A 17,465-nucleotide genomic window follows, 5' to 3' on the forward strand; every position below is an offset into this window, starting at 1 on the left:
CGTTTACTTGAGATTCTCGTTACCTAGGTATCATACCTCTAGGCTTGTTTGTCTCCGTTTCAAAGATTCCGATATCGCCAGCCCTTTTTGGCTTGGAGTTGAGCTACCTAACAAAAGTCGTAACCCCCCACCACCATTTTCTCCCCCCTAGCATCTCAGATGGCAAAGAGACACAACGTCCTGCCATCTTGAGTCTTGGCTCCGCCCACAAAAGACAAGGGCTTTATATCACTCTCGACCACTGATACCACCTTCTACACCCTCCAACTCGCCAAAACTGACCATAATACCACCCAGTCTGCCTATAGCATTGAATGAACTAGGGGTAAAAAGGTAAAAGCACCTCAAAGACCACCGCAGAAGATCTTGCTGCCGGCATTTGCTCCCGCAGCAAAGCCTTCCCATTGGTCAAAAGGAAAAGAAGCAACTCTTGTCTTTTTCATCGCTCATCTCATTTCTTCTCTGCCCCTGTATTTGACTTTTCTTCCACTATCCACATCTTGCACCCTGTCAACTCCGTGGTTCCAAGGAAAACACAATGGTTATGATATGAAGACGGATCTCGATCTAATCGATTGATACCCGGTGTATCATGACTGACGGTTTTCTTCTACGTACAGGGAGTATATTCGTCCGCACCTTGTCGACAGATCAATATCATCCAGGCATCATATCAGCTTTTCTTTGTCCGGAGCATAAGCCGGCGGCGGCGTTTCACCAAGATCTAGTTATAAGCTTTAAAGGGTTTACGAAATACTGCGACTGCTGGCATTAACCCTGTGAGCCCTGGACGGCCCTGGATGGGGTGTGGAGTTTTTCAATAACACGCGACACCCACCCCGATGGGCGATGGCATGCTTTGGCATGAGCCGGTAGCCGGATGAAGCATCATGTGCTGTGGTAATATCTATCAGGGGCTTGACTAGAATATTGTCGATTTTGTTCTGCCTCATGATGAAAATGGTCATGGTCAATTTCCCGTCTTTTTCATCCCCAAAGCTGACCGGCAGTCATTCGGATCCCATACCGACCGACCGAATGACACCCCTCCCTCCCATATACTCACCATTTAGGTAGGTCATCACGACATCACCAGTCCCACCGTCCCTACCAACATCACCCAACACACCCTTCTCTGAACTTTTTACGGTTACCCTATCACAGCTTCAACGGAGCCATGAAACAAACCCCTCCGCAATCATCAGACTTATCCGTCCCAGTCATCGCACAGGTTGCTGCCAATTATATACCATACCAGTCATACATACCTGATCGATGTAGTAGGTATACCTAGCTCTAATATTGCAGATACTAGGTATTTTGCCTAGAGGTACTTACCTATATCCTTCAGTTCGTTCCAGATACGCGTACTCGGTCTTCCATACCGACAGCTCCAATCCAGGCCTACTTAGCCTCCCGTCAAGCTACCCCGCGATTCTTTTTGGGTTCTTCTTTGAGGGAAGGAAGGAAGGTACGAAGAGGGGTGACTACCTACCTACTTAGGTACCAATCACGAGTGCGCGGCTGCTGCCTCGAAGCACTTGAAAGTCACTTACCTAAGGTACTTGCCTGACGATTAAATTCAGAAGATAGGTACAATAGTAGCAGCCTGATGACCAGGTACCTAGTGAGGGGCGGGTCACACGGGCAACAAGTTACCTAGTTGTACCTGCCCGGTTTAGTTGCTCCAGACGAGCCAGCGAGATTGGTTCATACGGTGACTGCACGACTTAGTTTAGTTAAAGATTGATGAAGAACCGATCTGACGATGGATTCAATCAGCATAGTAAATTTTTCATGATAGTGGCCACTGACATTGATGTGGTTCATGTCATGTCATGTCATGCCATACTGCGAATATATTTATTATCGGCCGTCAGCTGCACGGGTACCGCTCCCGGTTGGATACGTACGTACACAGTTCAGGCACTAAACTGACTGACTTGAAGTGTGCAAAGACGAAGTGCGAAAGAAAGTACCGGTAGATACTGACCTATGCCTTCCACCTCCCTACCCTACCTAGGCAACCTTTCAGACGTTCTCATATGTATGCCTGCCGCCCTGAATCGCCTGGATCGCCCGGTTGCCTGTGCCTCCACAGCAAACGATGACGCGTCAAGTCAAGAAGTTGAAACGCTCGTTTCGAGCCTTTCGGCTTATATTCGGGGCAAACAGACTGACGTGGGTCTTAGCCCAGGATTCTGAATGTTTCCAGTTACCATACTGCCCAGTGAATTATTAGAAGCAAACATATGATGGACGCATATACTTGGAACCAGCTTCACTAGAGGTAGGTACCTATACGTGTAGGTGGAAAAGACTTTCGGCAAGGAATTTGCTGTCGTTAGACATACTAGTTCATGATTGAAGTCGATGTCATGGAGGGTTTATCAAGAGGTTTAGCGAAGAACACTTGATTGTTGAGGAAGGATAATAGATCTTGGTGGAAGTAAAGATGGGACAAAATCTGGTAGAACCTAGTAATTAATAGGTAGCAATAACTCATCAAAACGTCGAGATACCCAAAACGAGCAACAACATAATGCAGGCCGAGCAAAACATGGCGCGTGAAGATAGGTACAAATGGAACTCTTCGCTAGGTAATCAATCATCTTGAAGCAGCAGTGAAATCAACCACCAGAACACCGAGTATATCGCCGCCACCTTCCAAATCCCCGGAAAGTGTCTACATAGTAAAACCCAAGACCTGGTCTAGTAACTTCGTCCCCCTTCTACCTGTAGGTACTTTCTACCAAGAAAATGGTTTATGCTTCTCACCTACGCGAGTCCAAGATGCGTAACTTAAAAAAAAAAAAAAAAGAAACTACCCTTCCACAAATACCCACCCACCATACACAAAAACAACGAAAAAGGAAAGAAGAAGGAAGCGTCGAAAAAAGCGAGTGAGACAAAACAAAAAGAACAACCGCTACCAAAACTACGTAGTACCGCTCCAAACTATAAGATAGACTTTGACAACCGTTCGCCCTGTCGGTATGAACTCAACACTGAACTTGAAAACTGGACTGAAACAAACATCACAAGAAAGTTCATTCATTGCTCCGAAGTAAGTCAAGTCTCCACTTGCAAAAACCAAACCAAACCAAACCAAACCAAACCTACTTTCTTCTTGCCACTTCCTCCCAACTCCATCCATCCATCTCTTCCTCTATCGTACGTACGTATCATCCACATCACATTTACACAACACAGCCTCCAAGCACAAAATAAATCACTCCTTTGTCCATTCCATTCCTTCCACACTACACCCATCATCCAGCTTGCTACTTGGAACCAGATCCAAAATCCTGTCCACCTTCCAGTTGCTGCTGCTGCTGCTGCTGACCAGATCCGCCACTGCCACCATGAAGAACCTTGACCTTCTCGCCCTTCCTTTGCTTAATCACAAACTCGGCCATAATCTGGATATGATCCGCGGGGAAATGGTAATTAGGGAAACCCGGCACCCTCTTGAGATGGTTCTGATCGGGAGGGCCAAGCAACTCCACCACTTCGAGCGTGTTGGTCGAGTACCAAATATAATCAATGACTTCCTGGAATCCGGGCACGTAGTTGGTGAAGGACAGCTCGTCGGGCGTGCCGTTGAGATGGACGTACGCGGACCGCATGCTAAACGGATGGGCGACGCCGTCGCGCGTAAAGTTGCCGTACTGGTGGCCTCCAAAATCGGATTGCTCGGGCGTGACGCGGCCCATGGACAAAAGCTCGTAAACCGAGGATTCCTGCGTCGAGTTGTAATCGCCGCAGACGATGAGGGGAATGTCCGTGTTGGAACGGTACTCCTGCGAGGGGCCCGGCTCGGGCATTTCGGGTTTTGGAATGTCGCTCTCGACAGAGACGGATTGCGGGATCTGAATGCCGCGCTTGTCCTTCAGGGGTTGCCAGCGGACATACTTCTCGGCATACTTGGTGATATTCTCCATAAGAATAGCCGTCTGGACAAGCTTGACGTCGGCTAGTGTTGGCTCCCAAGCCAGATGCGTGTTGGCGACAATGACGCGCGCGCCCGTGCGCCTGCTCTCGAAGAAGCAGATGATGCCGATGTTGTCCTTGGGCATGACTCGGTTGAAGATATCGTGCTGGTTCTTCATGTCCGGACGGTTGATGGCAATGTTGGCGTAGTCGATAAGCTGCTTGTCGAGCAGGATCCACTTGCTTCCCTTGTAGAAGATGGCGCATCCATCAACTGCTGCCGCATCCTTCTCGTTCATTGTCTTGGCCTTGGGCCGTGGCCAGTGCACACCCTTATAGTCATTCTGAGCCAGCTCCGGGCTGAAGAAATCCCTGAACACGTCCGTAGCAATTTCCTGCAGACACAACATGTCCACGTCCCTGTCCCGTATTTCCTGGAGAATCCTCTCCTTTCGGTATTCCCAGGAGAGCGCTCCCGTAGGCGTATAACCGTACATGGTGGTTGTCGCAAACTTGTCGCATAGGATATTCCAGGTCATCACCTTGATCCGCTCGAGACTGGGCGATACGTCTTCTTGTACGACGATGGGTTTCCGAGGACTGGGAGGAAGAGGAACTGCAATAAGCGCGTTAGCTTGACAGCTGTTACGAGCTACAAATGTGGTACTCACCTGGTGCTTGTTCAAGTAGGCTATTGATCAAGCTCTTTGTTCCACGTTCCACGATCTCTTCCCTGAGACCCGGGTTGATTGGGTTTCCTTCAATACCAAGAATATCCAGCTTGTAAAGGGAGCCCAATTCGTAGGGCAGATCTCTGATTTGGTTGTCGAATAAAAGCAGTTTCTCGAGGCTGGTGCACATGCCAATCTCCGGGGGAAGCTCGGATAGTAGGTTGTTGGACGCTTCTAAAATCTTGAGGTGACGCAGTTTGCCAATCTCGGCGGGGAGGAACGTTAATCGATTGGAGGCAATATAGAGCTCTACCAAGAAGTCATAGCTGAACAGCGCCGAGGAAAGAGCGCGCAGGCCCTGACCACTCATGTCCAGATTGTGCCAGTCTTGTCGTCTATTCCTCTTTTCCACTTGGTAGGGTCTTCTCCTCACTTCCTCCTCGGAGTCACCCGAGGCGTTTGTGCCACCCGCAGTCAGGGCTCCTCCAATCCCCTTATTTTCGGGCGCCTTAAGCCGCGCGTAGTAATGAGGTTGGTGCTGCTCCGTCATTGCAGAATGTGCGCGATCCGACTCTTCCTTTAGGCGCATTTGCTTTTGCCAATGCTCGTTGGCGGGCTGCTCAGCCGGACCGCCCCTAGCGGCGACCGAGTGGCCGTTCTGGAGATTGTTGGTAGTGTAAGGGCTGGCGTTGCCCATGATGCCGCTCGAGAAGGTCGAATGGCTCATCAGGTCGTTCCTCGCGCCATGCCCCGAGTGGCCGGCCTGGAGGACCTGGTGGTGCGCATTGTGCCCCTGGTGTGGATGGCCTTGCTGTGGTACGTGGTTGTAGAACATGGGCATGTTGGGTTGTCGGCCTGGCGCGGCGCCATTGAGTCGGGGGTTGTGCCCCTGCGGGTGGTTCTGGCCGTACATGCCTCGATTAATTTGGGTCGCAGAGCTGTGGGCGGGGTTGGCTTGGGCGGCGGCTTGCTGCTGGGCGGCGGAGGGGTCGGCGATAAACTGGTTGAGCAGGGAATTCAGGAGGAGTCCCGTCGCGAGGTGGTTGTTAGAGGCGAACTGGGTGGGCAGAGGGGTCAAGAAGGACTGCTGCATATAGCGGTGACCATCTGCCATCTAGCGACGACGAATGGCGAGCAGGCCTGTGAAGGTGGTGGGGTCGGGCGCGAGGGTCGCGCGTGAAACAGCTATCTGGGTCGACCAGGTTCGGGTAGTCGATGTTGTCGGGAGGTGGAAAAGCAAAGTTGGCATGGAGCACAGCAGTCTCTTCTTCGGGCATGGATGCAGTGTCCTAAGCGTCTGCCGTTGGCGGGGGATGGTGCCAGACGTTCAGACGGCCATCCAGCAACGACAGCAGCGCAACAGCACAGCAGGCAGCGGGGGGCACGAGCTAGTGTAGTAGTCGTAGCAGCGCAAGGAGGAACCGCACGTGGAGTGCCGTGGGGTTGTCTTGACGCGCGCGGTGAGTACTCGCTGAACCGTCGATCGTCTCGGGGAGAGGAAGGTGACGTCGTCGGTGTAAGTGGTAGTCGGGTGGGTTCCGTTTCAATTCTTCTCGGAGAGGGTGGTTGAGTTGAGAAGGGGGGGCAAGAGGCAAGCTCGACGATCGACGCAAGTTAACGGTTGTCTAATCGCATGTAGTGATTTAGAAGCACAAGCCTAAGAACGAGCGCAATGGACGAGACGAAAGTTAGTTCATAAATCAGACTGGTAACGAGCAAAGGGGGTGTGTCACGTGTGGTTGGTGAGGTAGAGAGGAGGAATATCACCACCTTGGCTGGAAGAGGAGCTTGGTCTTTCGTGGTAAGAATAGGCCAGGGAGGGACAAGAAGGTGAACACGATCAGATAAGATGCAATGCGCCGCACTAGCAGCTGATCCAAAGAGATAGAGAGAGAGTGAGTGAGACTGGAGATAGACTCGATGATGGTGGTGGTGGTGTATAGCGGGGTGTTGGCGGTGGTGATGGTGGTGGTGGTGGTGGTGGGAATAGGAGCAGTGCCGTTGCCGTGGCCGGGCTGGCTGGGTGGCACCCGGCTGTTCCTCCACTCTCACACTGACTTGCCAACCTAACAACCAAGTCTCCCACTCCCGTCGCTCGAGGCTACCTTGGTATCTGGTCTGGGCCAAGGCTGGATGGATGGAGGTCGGAGCCAAGGAGTCTGGACTGGACTGGAGGGCAAAAACGTACGGTAATGATTGTGTACACTATGCGTCCTCTGTCGATACTCGGCCGATAAAACCGTGTTTGCTGGGTGTCGCGCCCGTCAATGGATACTCGTGTGAAGATGCTGTTGTTGTGTAGTGTGTAGTGTACGGGTTGGTTGTGGTGTGTGGACTGGGGGCGGCGGCGGCGGCGGTCGCTGGTGGTCATGTCATTACTAGCCTGACTGGTCGGGGCTCCTGGGCTGTGGTTGGTGTCTCAGCCAGAACTGGGTCCCTCCTCTCGCGCAACGCAGCCGGACCCGCCTTTGGATGGAGTTCCATTCGCAGACCGCACTGCAGAGATAGCAGCCTCCACCGTGGCCCTGCTTACCTAATGCCCATTGGTTGCATCACGTGATTACCGGACCTTTGTCCGTGTGCTTGCTTTTTGAGCTATGACCAGCTGCCACCTGTCACGGGCCCCTTTCTGGCCAGCACTTACTGGCAATGGCTGGCAAGGGCTGGCATGGTAAACCGGCACCGTATTGTAGTCGCCCTTTCTAACGTCTCGAACTGTTCTTTCCCACGACCGTCACTGACTGTTTGCGTCAACTGATGGGTGCCTTGATCAACAGAAGATAACAGAATTCATGGCTGTCCATGGGAATTGCACATCTTCCCATCATAACAAAGTTTCAACTGAACCATCAGCATCAAAACGGGAGTCATCAATCCACTCCAGCCGGCCACGGCCTATGACGATATCAGACGGAACTCGCTGATTATCGACTTTATTACCCCATTAGTCCACATCATTGCTTCTTCTTCTTTCCCTATCTGTCGCCCCGCATTCACTCGCTCCCCGACAACTTGTCTTCTTGCACCATTCTCTCTTTGGATGATGACATTCCAATGGCCCTTGAGGGGATCAGGCCGATAACGAACAAAGGCGCCCATTCGACCTTTATCAATAAGCTGTTGAGTACCTAGCCTCCGCAATGCTAACATGGCTGTCGAGTTCCTTGCTCTCTTCGTCCTAACAGAAAGCGTCAGTCGTGCCGTTGTCTTCCAATCTTGGGAATAAGGAGAACCTGAACTTATTGACCTCGAATCTCTCGTCCTTGAGAGGCTGCTGGGTGAGGGTGAATTTGGAGTGGGATCCAGGGTTGACTCTCTCCGCATACTGGATGACATCCTGAATGGTTCTCGTGACATGGACGGTAGAAATGCCCGCAGCAGCCTGAAGTGCCAAGACAATTTCCTGGATATCATAGCCGGAGATGGGGCTGTCGAGGTTCGTTCGAAGCAGCTGGCACTGCTGCGATAAGGAAGAACCTGCGACCCATAAGGTAGATGTAAGTCAATGTCCGCTAAAACTACAATTGCACGGGATTCGGAACAAACCTGGATTAGGGAGATGAGCAGAACAGACCCGGAGGTAAGGACTGAGGATACGATGAGGACGGCTGCGGTGCATTCAGTTGTCATAAGGTAACGATAGAGGTAATGGTGTTGACGCAATGGTACGCACTGGATTGCTTTTCTGGAATTGTGGTGTTCCTGAAGCTGATGTGTGATGGAAAACTTATTGTCAACAAAGACTTTCACTTCTTACATCTTTTTAGGTCAAACATACCTTAGAGGTAGTGTCGAATATCCCAACGTTCAACGCCCGTCATGAGTTACGGCAAGATGGACGAGGATGCTGAGACAGGTCTAGTCAAAGCTGACAGGTAATAAGCTGGACGTCGTGGCGGTTCACCGTGCATTTGTTGTTATGGAGAATTGGAAAGGGGCAAAGCTCTGAGTCTGAGGTTGAGTAGTAGGCCACGGCAATTTTCTGCTGACAACATAAGCGTTCAGGGTGAAGAAAAAGAAGAAGAAGGAGATCAATTATACCTCGACGTATCTGAAGACTGATATGACAAGTGGAACTTATTCTCCGGTAGAGGTATCCAAGTTCCACCTCAGCTTGTTGTTTCGTGAGATAGGTATGTTATATGCAGACCCAAAAACCCAAAAACTGACCAGACCCCCCCCCCCCCCCCCCAAAAAAAGACCACCTCGTCTGATCCTAGTGTCGCTAACATTTTCCGTCCTGGCAGACCTGTGCCCTGTACAATGCATAAACCCATGATCAAGACTAACGCCCACTCCGATAGATAATGCCCATGCTCCTCATGCCTTTGTCGTAAAAATGTCTAGAGAATAGGCGCACCTCCCGTCTCAGCACAGATCTCCCTCAATAACGACACTCCACTTCTGCTTCGAATAGACCTGGCCCTTGATATGCAATTCTTTCTTGCTCGCCTTGCACCACGCAAGGATGATCTCAGCGGCCTCGGCAATCGTTTCATACGAAGGGAGCTCGTTTGAGTTGTCGGGGTCCTGAGAAGAAGTAGGTAAGTAAGGGATCAATAGATGTTTTTTTTTTCATATTATTCAGATTCAGGTGGTAGGACATACGTGGTTGCACCAGGCAATGGCTGACCAGTTTGAGCAGCTGACCCGCTCGCAATTGTTGGAACCAGGACCAAGCTTGGGGACGCCAGCGACGTGTCTGAGGTACTCCATGCCCTCTCGGATGAACTTTGTGATGGCAATCTTGGTGCGGACTGCCGGCTCCTCATACCACTCGTCATGGCAGTCGACCGTGTCGACATCGATGATCCGACGCGCGAGGGTCATGCTGGCTGGCATCGTGGCGTTGATAGGAGCGATCGCGGTGGCATTGATAGGAATTGCGGCGGCAGGCTGCATCTGTGAAAAACATTAGTGTGTGTTTGGTTTCGATCGCAGTAGACCAAGAGCTTACCTGGAGCATGGCAAAAACGCCGCCGATGAGGATCTTGGGGAAGAACATTTTGACTGATTTCCAGTTGGATTGTTCGAGTTGGTAGGGCGAATACTGTTGTTGAAGTAGATGGCAAGAGGAAACAGCGAAAGCGTTTCTTGTTGAAGTTCCTTGTTGGTTAGAACAGAAGAAGTGATCAAGAGGTCTGGAGTGTGTGTGTGATGATGATGATGGAGAAAAAACACAACTGCCAGAAGGGGGGAGGAGTGAGTTCTTATACAATTCTACAGGGCCATTGGAAAAGGCCACGAAGGCAAGATGCGTAAGAGAAAAATGGAATCCGAAGGACTTCCATAATTTTTCGGCGTATGTGCATCGCATGCATGCGGAAGGAAAAGAATAAAAATAAATAAAAGCAATGCCATGCTTGTTTTCTCACCTCGCCTGCATTATTCAGGGCCCGCACAGCTGCTTCAAGGCTGTTGACTGTGAAGAAGGGTTTGCACATGCATCTTTTGCAGTAGGTAGGTATGAACCAGAAGCTCTGATTCCAGCATTTCCTCAACCAGGCTGATCGCGTGAAAAATGAATTCCAGACGCACAACACGGGCCAAAGGACCACGAAAGACGTGGCAGTTGTTTTCCACACAGACTGTCTGGCTTAGGCTGACTGCCAGACGTTCGGGTGAAGGATCCATGTTGCCATGCATGACCAACTTTTGTTCCTTGTGATCAAAACACCACGGCAAATCCAGGGCTGGGGCATGCACGCCTTTTCATGCACGCCTTTTCATGTAGCAATGCAGTATGGCCACCGTTTGGCGCCAGCCGCGCCCTTTGAGCTTCGGAGTCATCTGTATTCGAAGGCTCGGGCCATCCAGATTTAGGTTTCCTGGAAATCAGGCAGAATCTGTAAGCACACTGCACGAATATGTGCATTTCATGCCAGAGAAAAAAATATTGATGAATATGGCTTGCGAGCCCGATATTCGATTCTTTGAGGTTCTTTTCCGCCTACCGATTTCCAAAAGGACACTTTCCAAATCATCGTCTTGCATAAAATTTCTGGTCGGCAGAGAAGTATGGTTGTCTTAGTACATATGCTTGCAGATGTTGCCTGATTTCCAGGGAAAGCTCAAGTTGTATTCCCTGAGTCACTGCGGTACGGTGGCGTTGTCCTTTTTCGGTGTATTGAGTGACGTGTTTGCTAGTGTCATCGGTATATCGGCATATCGGCGGTGGTGTTAGGGCTCCTTAGTCCGGAACTTCGAGGCGAGGATACTCGTAATGCCGTAGCTGGACATATGACCGTAATGGTTCGAGGTAGCCGTTCTGCAGACGATGGCTGGGATGGTGGCGATGGGGATGGTTTGTGAGTTAGATGTGCTCACATGTACCTGTATTCAGCAAGATATCTTGTCGAAACAAGTGGCCTTGCAAGCAGGTTCACATCTGCAGCATGGCAGGCCAATGTAGGCTCAGGAATGAATGTCGAGTCGAGCGTGGTGGTAGCGATGTTCATGCCTACAAGGCTGAAGGTCTTGGTGTCTAGTGAGTCGACGAGTGGTAGTCAATTCAAGGTTGGACATCCAAGGCCGATCGCGGATAAAAGGTCTGGACGAGATGACGAGGAAAGTCAGGATGGAAGACTAGTATCGCATTACATTCACCTAGACAGGAAATTTTGCGTCTTTCATTGCAAGCCGATTGCAATGTCTAGGACCAAGCCTGAAGAAAGTCGGGAAAATAAAGTAGTCTCCGTTGGCCTTGTTAGTTGGATCCAAGTTGTCTCGAGAGAGGCCTAACACCGGCTGCCACTGCGGAACTTCGCTTCACTTCTTTATCAGCTCACCTGCTGGCATCGGGCAGCCCACCCAACATGCTGGAAGATCTCGACTTTCAAGTGGTGGCGTTACAGTTCTATTACTATCGATTCTTCTCCGTGTCCACTGTCAGCATAATCTTTCCGCCATGGAATTCACGGGTATCGTTCACTTACCTGCCATCCAAACCCCATCGCCATTCAACAACTCAGTCCACGCCAGGTAAACTCATAATCAAAAAATACTGTCACCCTCCCCCACACGTCTAATAGGGTAAGGGGTGACAATATTTTTTGACTGTCACTGTACCTGAGTCACCCCTCCCTCAAGACGTCCTCAAGACGATGACCCCTTGACCGCACTTCCCATATCCTCCTTCGCATCTTCTCGATCCCACGTCTCCCTCTCTAACCTCTCCACTCCGGCAATCAACTCCCATATCCTCTTGCGCGCCCTGATTGTCTCCTCCTGCTGCATCTTCCACGTCTTCTCAAACTGAGTCAACATAAACTCGGGCATGGCCGTCTTGCCTGCCTTGCGGTAATCGTAGATGACGACGTCTTCTTCCAGCCGGGCAGCGGCGCGGCGATGTTGGTGCGAGAGGACGATGCAGTCGAGGTGGAAGCTGGTTTGTCCGTGCTGGGGCGGCGTGGAGAGGCGGTGATAGACGGAGATACGGTCGGGGTAGACCATTGGCTGGGGGAGGGTTAGTAAGGGGGTGAATGGGGGAAGGGAATCATGGAGGGGGAAAGGACATACGAATTTGAAATCACACTTTAGGGACTTCATGATTAGACCGATGGCCTTTGGTTGCATTAGTTCCGCCCACTCTTGCCTGTGAGCTGGGTCGACGTGCACGGAGAAGTTGGTGATCCAGTTGACTCGTGCGGATTCGGCGTAGCGGTAGTAGTTGACGTTGTTTACGTGGCCCTATTGCTTCTCGTTAGCTCTTATCCTGATGTACTCACCGCCCCATTAATTCAACTATATTGCCTCACACTCTCTCCTCTCTGCCCTTCGTATTCTCTTCTTTTTCACCCTGCCCTTTTTCCTTCTCACCACATCCACCTTTCGACCATTCCCACTTATCACCTTCCGCCATCACCCCCCTCTTCTCAATCATCCATCCCCTTGCACATCTCCCAATATGTTCTCGTCCAATTTGTTCTTCTCTGTCCGCTCCTTTCTCTCTTTCTCACCCCCCTCTCTTCCCCATCTCCTCCTTCACTTCCCAACTCCCCCTTCCAGTCCAATTTTTTCTCCGACCCTTCCCACCCATCCTCCATCTCCTCTCCCCCTTTCCCCCCTCCCCTTTCTCCCCATCCCGCCCTCACATCCCTCCAACTTTATCCTCAAACTTCATCATCAAAAAAGAAAAAAAAAAAGGAGAAAAGAAACTCACAAAACTATCCATCTCCCCCCAGACCACCTCCCTTGAATCCACTCCCCTCCTCCCCCCCGTCAAAAACCCTTCCGCACCCGCCAACAACCCCCGCCACTCCGTCGCCACCGCTCTCAAAATCACCGACGCATCTCTAATCTGAGAGGGAGAACAGCCAAAGATGATGCATTTCCCCAGGCGGGCAGGGAGGTCGGTGATCCATTTCTTGGGTGGGGGTTTGGGGATTTGTTGGTCGATCGAAGTGATTATGGGGGATTTGTTGTGGTGGTGATGGGTGGTGAGGAAAGGGGATGTTGAGATGCGGCGGGTGGTGGTGGTAATGGTTTTTGGTAGGTGTTGGGTGGTGGTGCGGGTGAGAAGATACAGGCCGGAGTGTGGGATAACGGGGAGAGTTGGTGGCATGGTTGCGTTGCGATGACTGCGATAACTGCGATAACGGAGCTGTTGAGGGACGTGTGAGAGGAACGAGGGACGGCAGTACAGGTAAGTTTGAGCAGGATGAGAATGCGAAAAATCAATTCATGATGTGATCAATAATCAAGATGCTGTAAGTGAGCGGAACGGAGCCAAGGAATGGGAGTTAGTTCGGTTGACGTTCAATCCGGTGATCCGGGCCTCGGCCTGGCCGTCGTCGTCAATCGGTAGATCGAGCCCGTCATTCTCGGCAGCGGGGTTAGCCGGGGTGGGGCTGGGCTACCTAACAGAGAGAATAATAGGCACTTTAGCCGATTGCGTCCAGAGAACTGGGAATACCAAGAAGACCTGGGCCGCTGGGGAGTATGGTCACATTTCCAATGGGAAATCCAGTAATCGTTTTCATGGCAGGCCATCGTCAGTATTGGAATTGCAATGGCAGTCTAACGACAGTAATAGGATAAGAGGCTGTTAGTGCTTGTCTCTGCCAGATCGGGTCAGGGTACCCGGCTTAACCTCAAGCCATCAGTCAGAGAAGTGAAGATGTACGAGTCACCCTAACCGTAAGATATAACCAGTATAGAGGAAATACTTCTTGAAAGGTCATCTTTGGCGAATGAAAAGGCTGTTCAAGTCCAGGGTCCTCTCGAGATGGCAAAGCAATCGGTCAGTCAGTCGATCAACTCGTCAATGCCGCCCAGCATCCAACCGATAAGATAAGAGCTCCCCAAGCAGCTCCCGTCCCCAACTTCCACTTCCTTTCCCCAGTCCCCTATGGCGTCACGCTACGGTACTCAGTCATGTGCACGGACTTTCCTCTTTATCAACACCATAGTAGCACCACAGTCAGCAACACCATCATCATTATTGGAAGCAATGTAAACACTCATCATTCACACCACCACCTTTACAAAATAATCGGCATCTATTTTTCTTTTTAAAATCATCCGAAACCAAGTTATTTGACTCTTCAATAACAATAACAATAACAACAATCATGGCCCTCCCACCACCTAACCCCGTCCTCCGTCGCCAAGTCATCCAATTGTACAAAGGTATCTTGCGTTACCTTTTCTTCCATCCATCCTCCCCATGAATTCTTCCACTTTTCTAGGTACCTCTAGGCTACACTAGAGGTACTATCAACACCACCAGCACCCATCCATCCATCCATGATACAGAAAAAAACAGAACGGACAACTGACTGACAAAAACAAACATAACAGAACTCCTCCACATGGGCAAAGAATACCCCCAAGGCTACGACTACTTCCGCCCCCGCCTGCACCGCGCCTTCATGTCCAAATCCAACCTGCGCGACGAAGGGGAAATCAAGCAGGCGATTGCCACGGCGCAGTTTGTACAAAAGGAGTTGCAGGCTTTGTGAGTACATGTACCTCTACGTTACCTACCCTATCCTGTACTACCCCACCGACCCTATCCTGCCCTGTCTAGTGTAGAGGTGCTCCATCCCCGGTCAAAGTGAAGAATGGGGAATTGACTTGAACACAGATATTATCTCAAGAAATACCGAACGTTAAAGAAGCAATATGAAGGGGAACCACAGGTCTTTCAGGAGTACCCTCAGGTTTGAGTGAGTGAGTGAGTGAGTGAGTGAGGGTTGGTGTTGTTGATTCGTGTTATTTATACCTCTACATACGTGTGAAGGAAACTTGTATCTGTAATGGGATCTCCTTGGGTGTGTCAGTGAACAGAAACGGTCATAATTGAACAGATCTCAGAAGTTGTACACATAGCAGTGTCATTGCATATGAGCAAAGTTTTCAACGCGGAATGAAGGAATCTTGATACGACTGCACGAAACTGGACATGACTTCATAGGTCCATCTTTCCTATATACCTATCCATATATAAGTCCATCCAAGACATCTTCCACCAGACCTACCCACCCAGATGCATCCCATCCAATTCCATCCACCCATCCATATCCAAAACACGCTCACCCTATATCCCGGCCTCCTTCCTTTCGACTCCAGAAACAGAGGCCACCATTAAGAAATTACCATTCGATCCATCACAAATGAAACTACACCTCCCTTGACTGCTCTCCCTCGTTACTTCCTCAACCTCAAATAGCCTCACCTCCTCCTGGCCCACCATACTCCAACCTCCAAACACTCTCCCCAACTCGTCCCATTCCCTTCCACCAAATCATTCATCATCTTACCCAACCATGCATCCCACTCATCCTGACTCTTTCCACTCACATCCCTCAGTATATGCTCCAAACTCTGAATCATCTGCACCACCGTGATCAACGTCGTCCTCCTCAGTGCCCGCGCTTCCGGCCCCAACGTCTTTCCCATTCCCCCATTCGCATCCATTTGCAGATTCGAAAAACTCGGCTTTGTCGAAATAAACGCCTTTCCATCCTTGGTCACCACACCGCCCACGCCCTCGCGCTCCCAACGGACTTCTGATAGCGGAACAGCCAGCCGCTTGTTGCCCATCGCTGTGAGGGTCTCGGCTTCTTGCAGCATAATGGGGCCGATGAGGGTGCAGGGCATGGACGACAGAGAACGGGCTTCGAGGGCTTTGGACAGCCAGGCGTTGTATTCCACCAGGAAATGGTTGAGCGGGGAGGAGAGCGGAGTGTTGGGTGTCATTACGTAGGCTCCCATGCGGGCGGCTTCGGCGGCTTCGATTTCCTCGGGGCTTTTCTCGACTTCGTTGTCCTCGCTACCTTCGGCCGGCTGCCCATCCTCACCAGCGGCCGGCGCTGACGAGTTCTGCATATGTTCGGGGACGTGCGGCCTTAGCATGCGCAGAGTATGATCGCTTTCCCAGATTTCGATGGCACCGCCCGGCGCAACAAGGCGAATGTACTCGTCGATCAACGGCTGCTGCATGGCAGTAGTAGTGATGAGAGACACGTCCTTGCACATGATCAAATCGAACGAGCCGTCAGGAAAGGGGAAAGGGAACTTGCGGCAGTCATGCTGAACAAAACGCCAGTTCATTTGCGGGTCAGGTTGCATCCCCGAAGAGCTCGTGGCACCACCTCCACCTGCTGCTGACAGCGTAGCAGACGAGGAAGAGGCGCGGTTGCTGCGGCGCCCTTCGCTACTGTCGCTGTTGCCTGAGCTGCTGGGTGGAGCCAGGGGAGCAATGTCAATACCCGTAAAGGAAATGCCGTCAGCCTGGCCGAGTTTCTTGTAGTGCTTGTAGCAGAGCATCGACCAAACGCCAGAGCCGCAGGCAATTTCCAGAATGCGCTTGGGTGGCTGGTCGGCGAACTCGGGCGAGCATATGGGCTTGCCAAAGAGCTGCAGAAGCAACAGCGTCCTCAGGGTCTGCCTATGTATTTCCTCGAGATCGACGGGCAGCGGGTACGCCAGCGTCGGATCGGAGATGTACGTTCGGCCGCTGCGCACAACAAATGGTCGGGCCTCGTTGTTGGCGAGCTGGTCGGGGTTCGGAAGCGGGTCGCTCGAGAGGAATGTCCGACTGCTTACCGTGGTGCCAGCAATGCTGGAGACACTTTCGGCGCGGGAGCCATCATAACCAGAGATCTTGGAGCTGGTGCCGGACGAGAGAGGCATGGCGCCGGCTGCGCTACTGGCATGTTGTTGCCCCTGGGAATGGGGCGGCTGCGACGGCGGCACGTGACGACCACGCTCGAGGATGCTGGAGGCGGCGTGGGCGGCAAAAGCAATGGAGGCGCCAGCTCCTCCTCCGACAAGACTGAGGTTGTTACTCGTAGTGGGCGCGAGTGTGCGGGTTCCGGCGCGAGAGACGGGCGACCGGGCTGACGAAGGCTCGGAAGCGCTGGCAGTATTGGGGGGAGTCCAGTATTTGCTATCGTGCGTGTCGATGCGAGACGTCGCGGGGAGCTGCCTGTGGCCGTGGTGTGGGTTCGGGTGTAGGCCAGCCGTAGGTATCCAGTCGGGATAGTAGCTACGGTGCTGGTGATGGGATGATGAGGGAGGGCTGAGGAAGTCGCGGCGCGAGGGGCGATAATGTTCGAGAGACGAGGTCGCACGGGGTCCCGGTCCCGCCGAGGCAGATGAGGCAGAGTTGGCAGCGCTTGTGGCGGCCGCGTCGTCGCTGCGATCTGATGGTGGGTGATGTGTTCCACTTGGCTGTAACCAAGCTGGCTTCAACAGCTTATGCTTGTGGGAGGACGATGCTGGTGTCGATGGATGATGATGCTGATGATGATGACCGGCGGCGCTGCTGACCACCTGCAGAGGAGCGCCCGAGCTGCTGCCGGTGGTGCTGGCGCTGTTGGTGCGGGCGTGGCCGTACTGACGATGGCGTCTGTG

General features: G+C 51.8%; 6 protein-coding genes across 6 annotated transcripts; 1 reads left to right on the forward strand and 5 right to left on the reverse strand.

Moving 5' to 3' along the window:
* Positions 1-3,224: 3,224 nt before the first annotated feature.
* Positions 3,225-5,817, reverse strand: NEUTE1DRAFT_77753 (glucose-repressible alcohol dehydrogenase transcriptional effector; the record flags this gene model as incomplete). Its single annotated transcript, XM_009850335.1, has 2 exons — positions 3,225-4,549; positions 4,605-5,817. 2 exons carry the CDS (start codon positions 5,716-5,718, stop codon positions 3,285-3,287), a joined length of 2,379 nt encoding a protein of 792 aa, XP_009848637.1.
* A 1,965-nt stretch (positions 5,818-7,782) lies between these two features.
* Positions 7,783-8,223, reverse strand: NEUTE1DRAFT_108074 (uncharacterized protein; the record flags this gene model as incomplete). The annotated part of the gene is made up of 2 exons (XM_009850336.1): positions 7,783-8,081; positions 8,151-8,223. 2 exons carry the CDS (start codon positions 8,221-8,223, stop codon positions 7,783-7,785), a joined length of 372 nt encoding a protein of 123 aa, XP_009848638.1.
* Positions 8,224-8,972: 749 nt separating this feature from the next.
* On the reverse strand, positions 8,973-9,609 carry NEUTE1DRAFT_36086 (uncharacterized protein; the record flags this gene model as incomplete). The annotated part of the gene is made up of 3 exons (XM_009848833.1): positions 8,973-9,134; positions 9,213-9,506; positions 9,562-9,609. 3 exons carry the CDS (start codon positions 9,607-9,609, stop codon positions 8,973-8,975), a joined length of 504 nt encoding a protein of 167 aa, XP_009847135.1.
* A 2,090-nt stretch (positions 9,610-11,699) lies between these two features.
* On the reverse strand, positions 11,700-13,190 carry NEUTE1DRAFT_144747 (uncharacterized protein; the record flags this gene model as incomplete). Its single annotated transcript, XM_009850337.1, has 3 exons — positions 11,700-12,059; positions 12,123-12,293; positions 12,766-13,190. The coding sequence occupies 3 exons, from the start codon at positions 13,165-13,167 to the stop codon at positions 11,700-11,702; spliced, it is 933 nt and encodes a 310-aa protein (XP_009848639.1).
* Positions 13,191-14,176: 986 nt separating this feature from the next.
* On the forward strand, positions 14,177-14,566 carry NEUTE1DRAFT_35897 (uncharacterized protein; the record flags this gene model as incomplete). The annotated part of the gene is made up of 2 exons (XM_009848828.1): positions 14,177-14,234; positions 14,406-14,566. 2 exons carry the CDS (start codon positions 14,177-14,179, stop codon positions 14,564-14,566), a joined length of 219 nt encoding a protein of 72 aa, XP_009847130.1.
* A 406-nt stretch (positions 14,567-14,972) lies between these two features.
* Positions 14,973-17,031, reverse strand: NEUTE1DRAFT_116174 (uncharacterized protein; the record flags this gene model as incomplete). The annotated part of the gene is made up of 1 exon (XM_009850338.1): positions 14,973-17,031. The coding sequence occupies one exon, from the start codon at positions 16,740-16,742 to the stop codon at positions 15,279-15,281; it is 1,464 nt and encodes a 487-aa protein (XP_009848640.1).
* Between the last annotated feature and the right edge of the window lie 434 nt (positions 17,032-17,465).

Source organism: Neurospora tetrasperma (genome assembly GCF_000213175.1).
Source record: "Neurospora tetrasperma FGSC 2508 unplaced genomic scaffold NEUTE1scaffold_1, whole genome shotgun sequence".
Classification (NCBI taxonomy): Eukaryota; Fungi; Ascomycota; class Sordariomycetes; order Sordariales; family Sordariaceae; genus Neurospora; species Neurospora tetrasperma.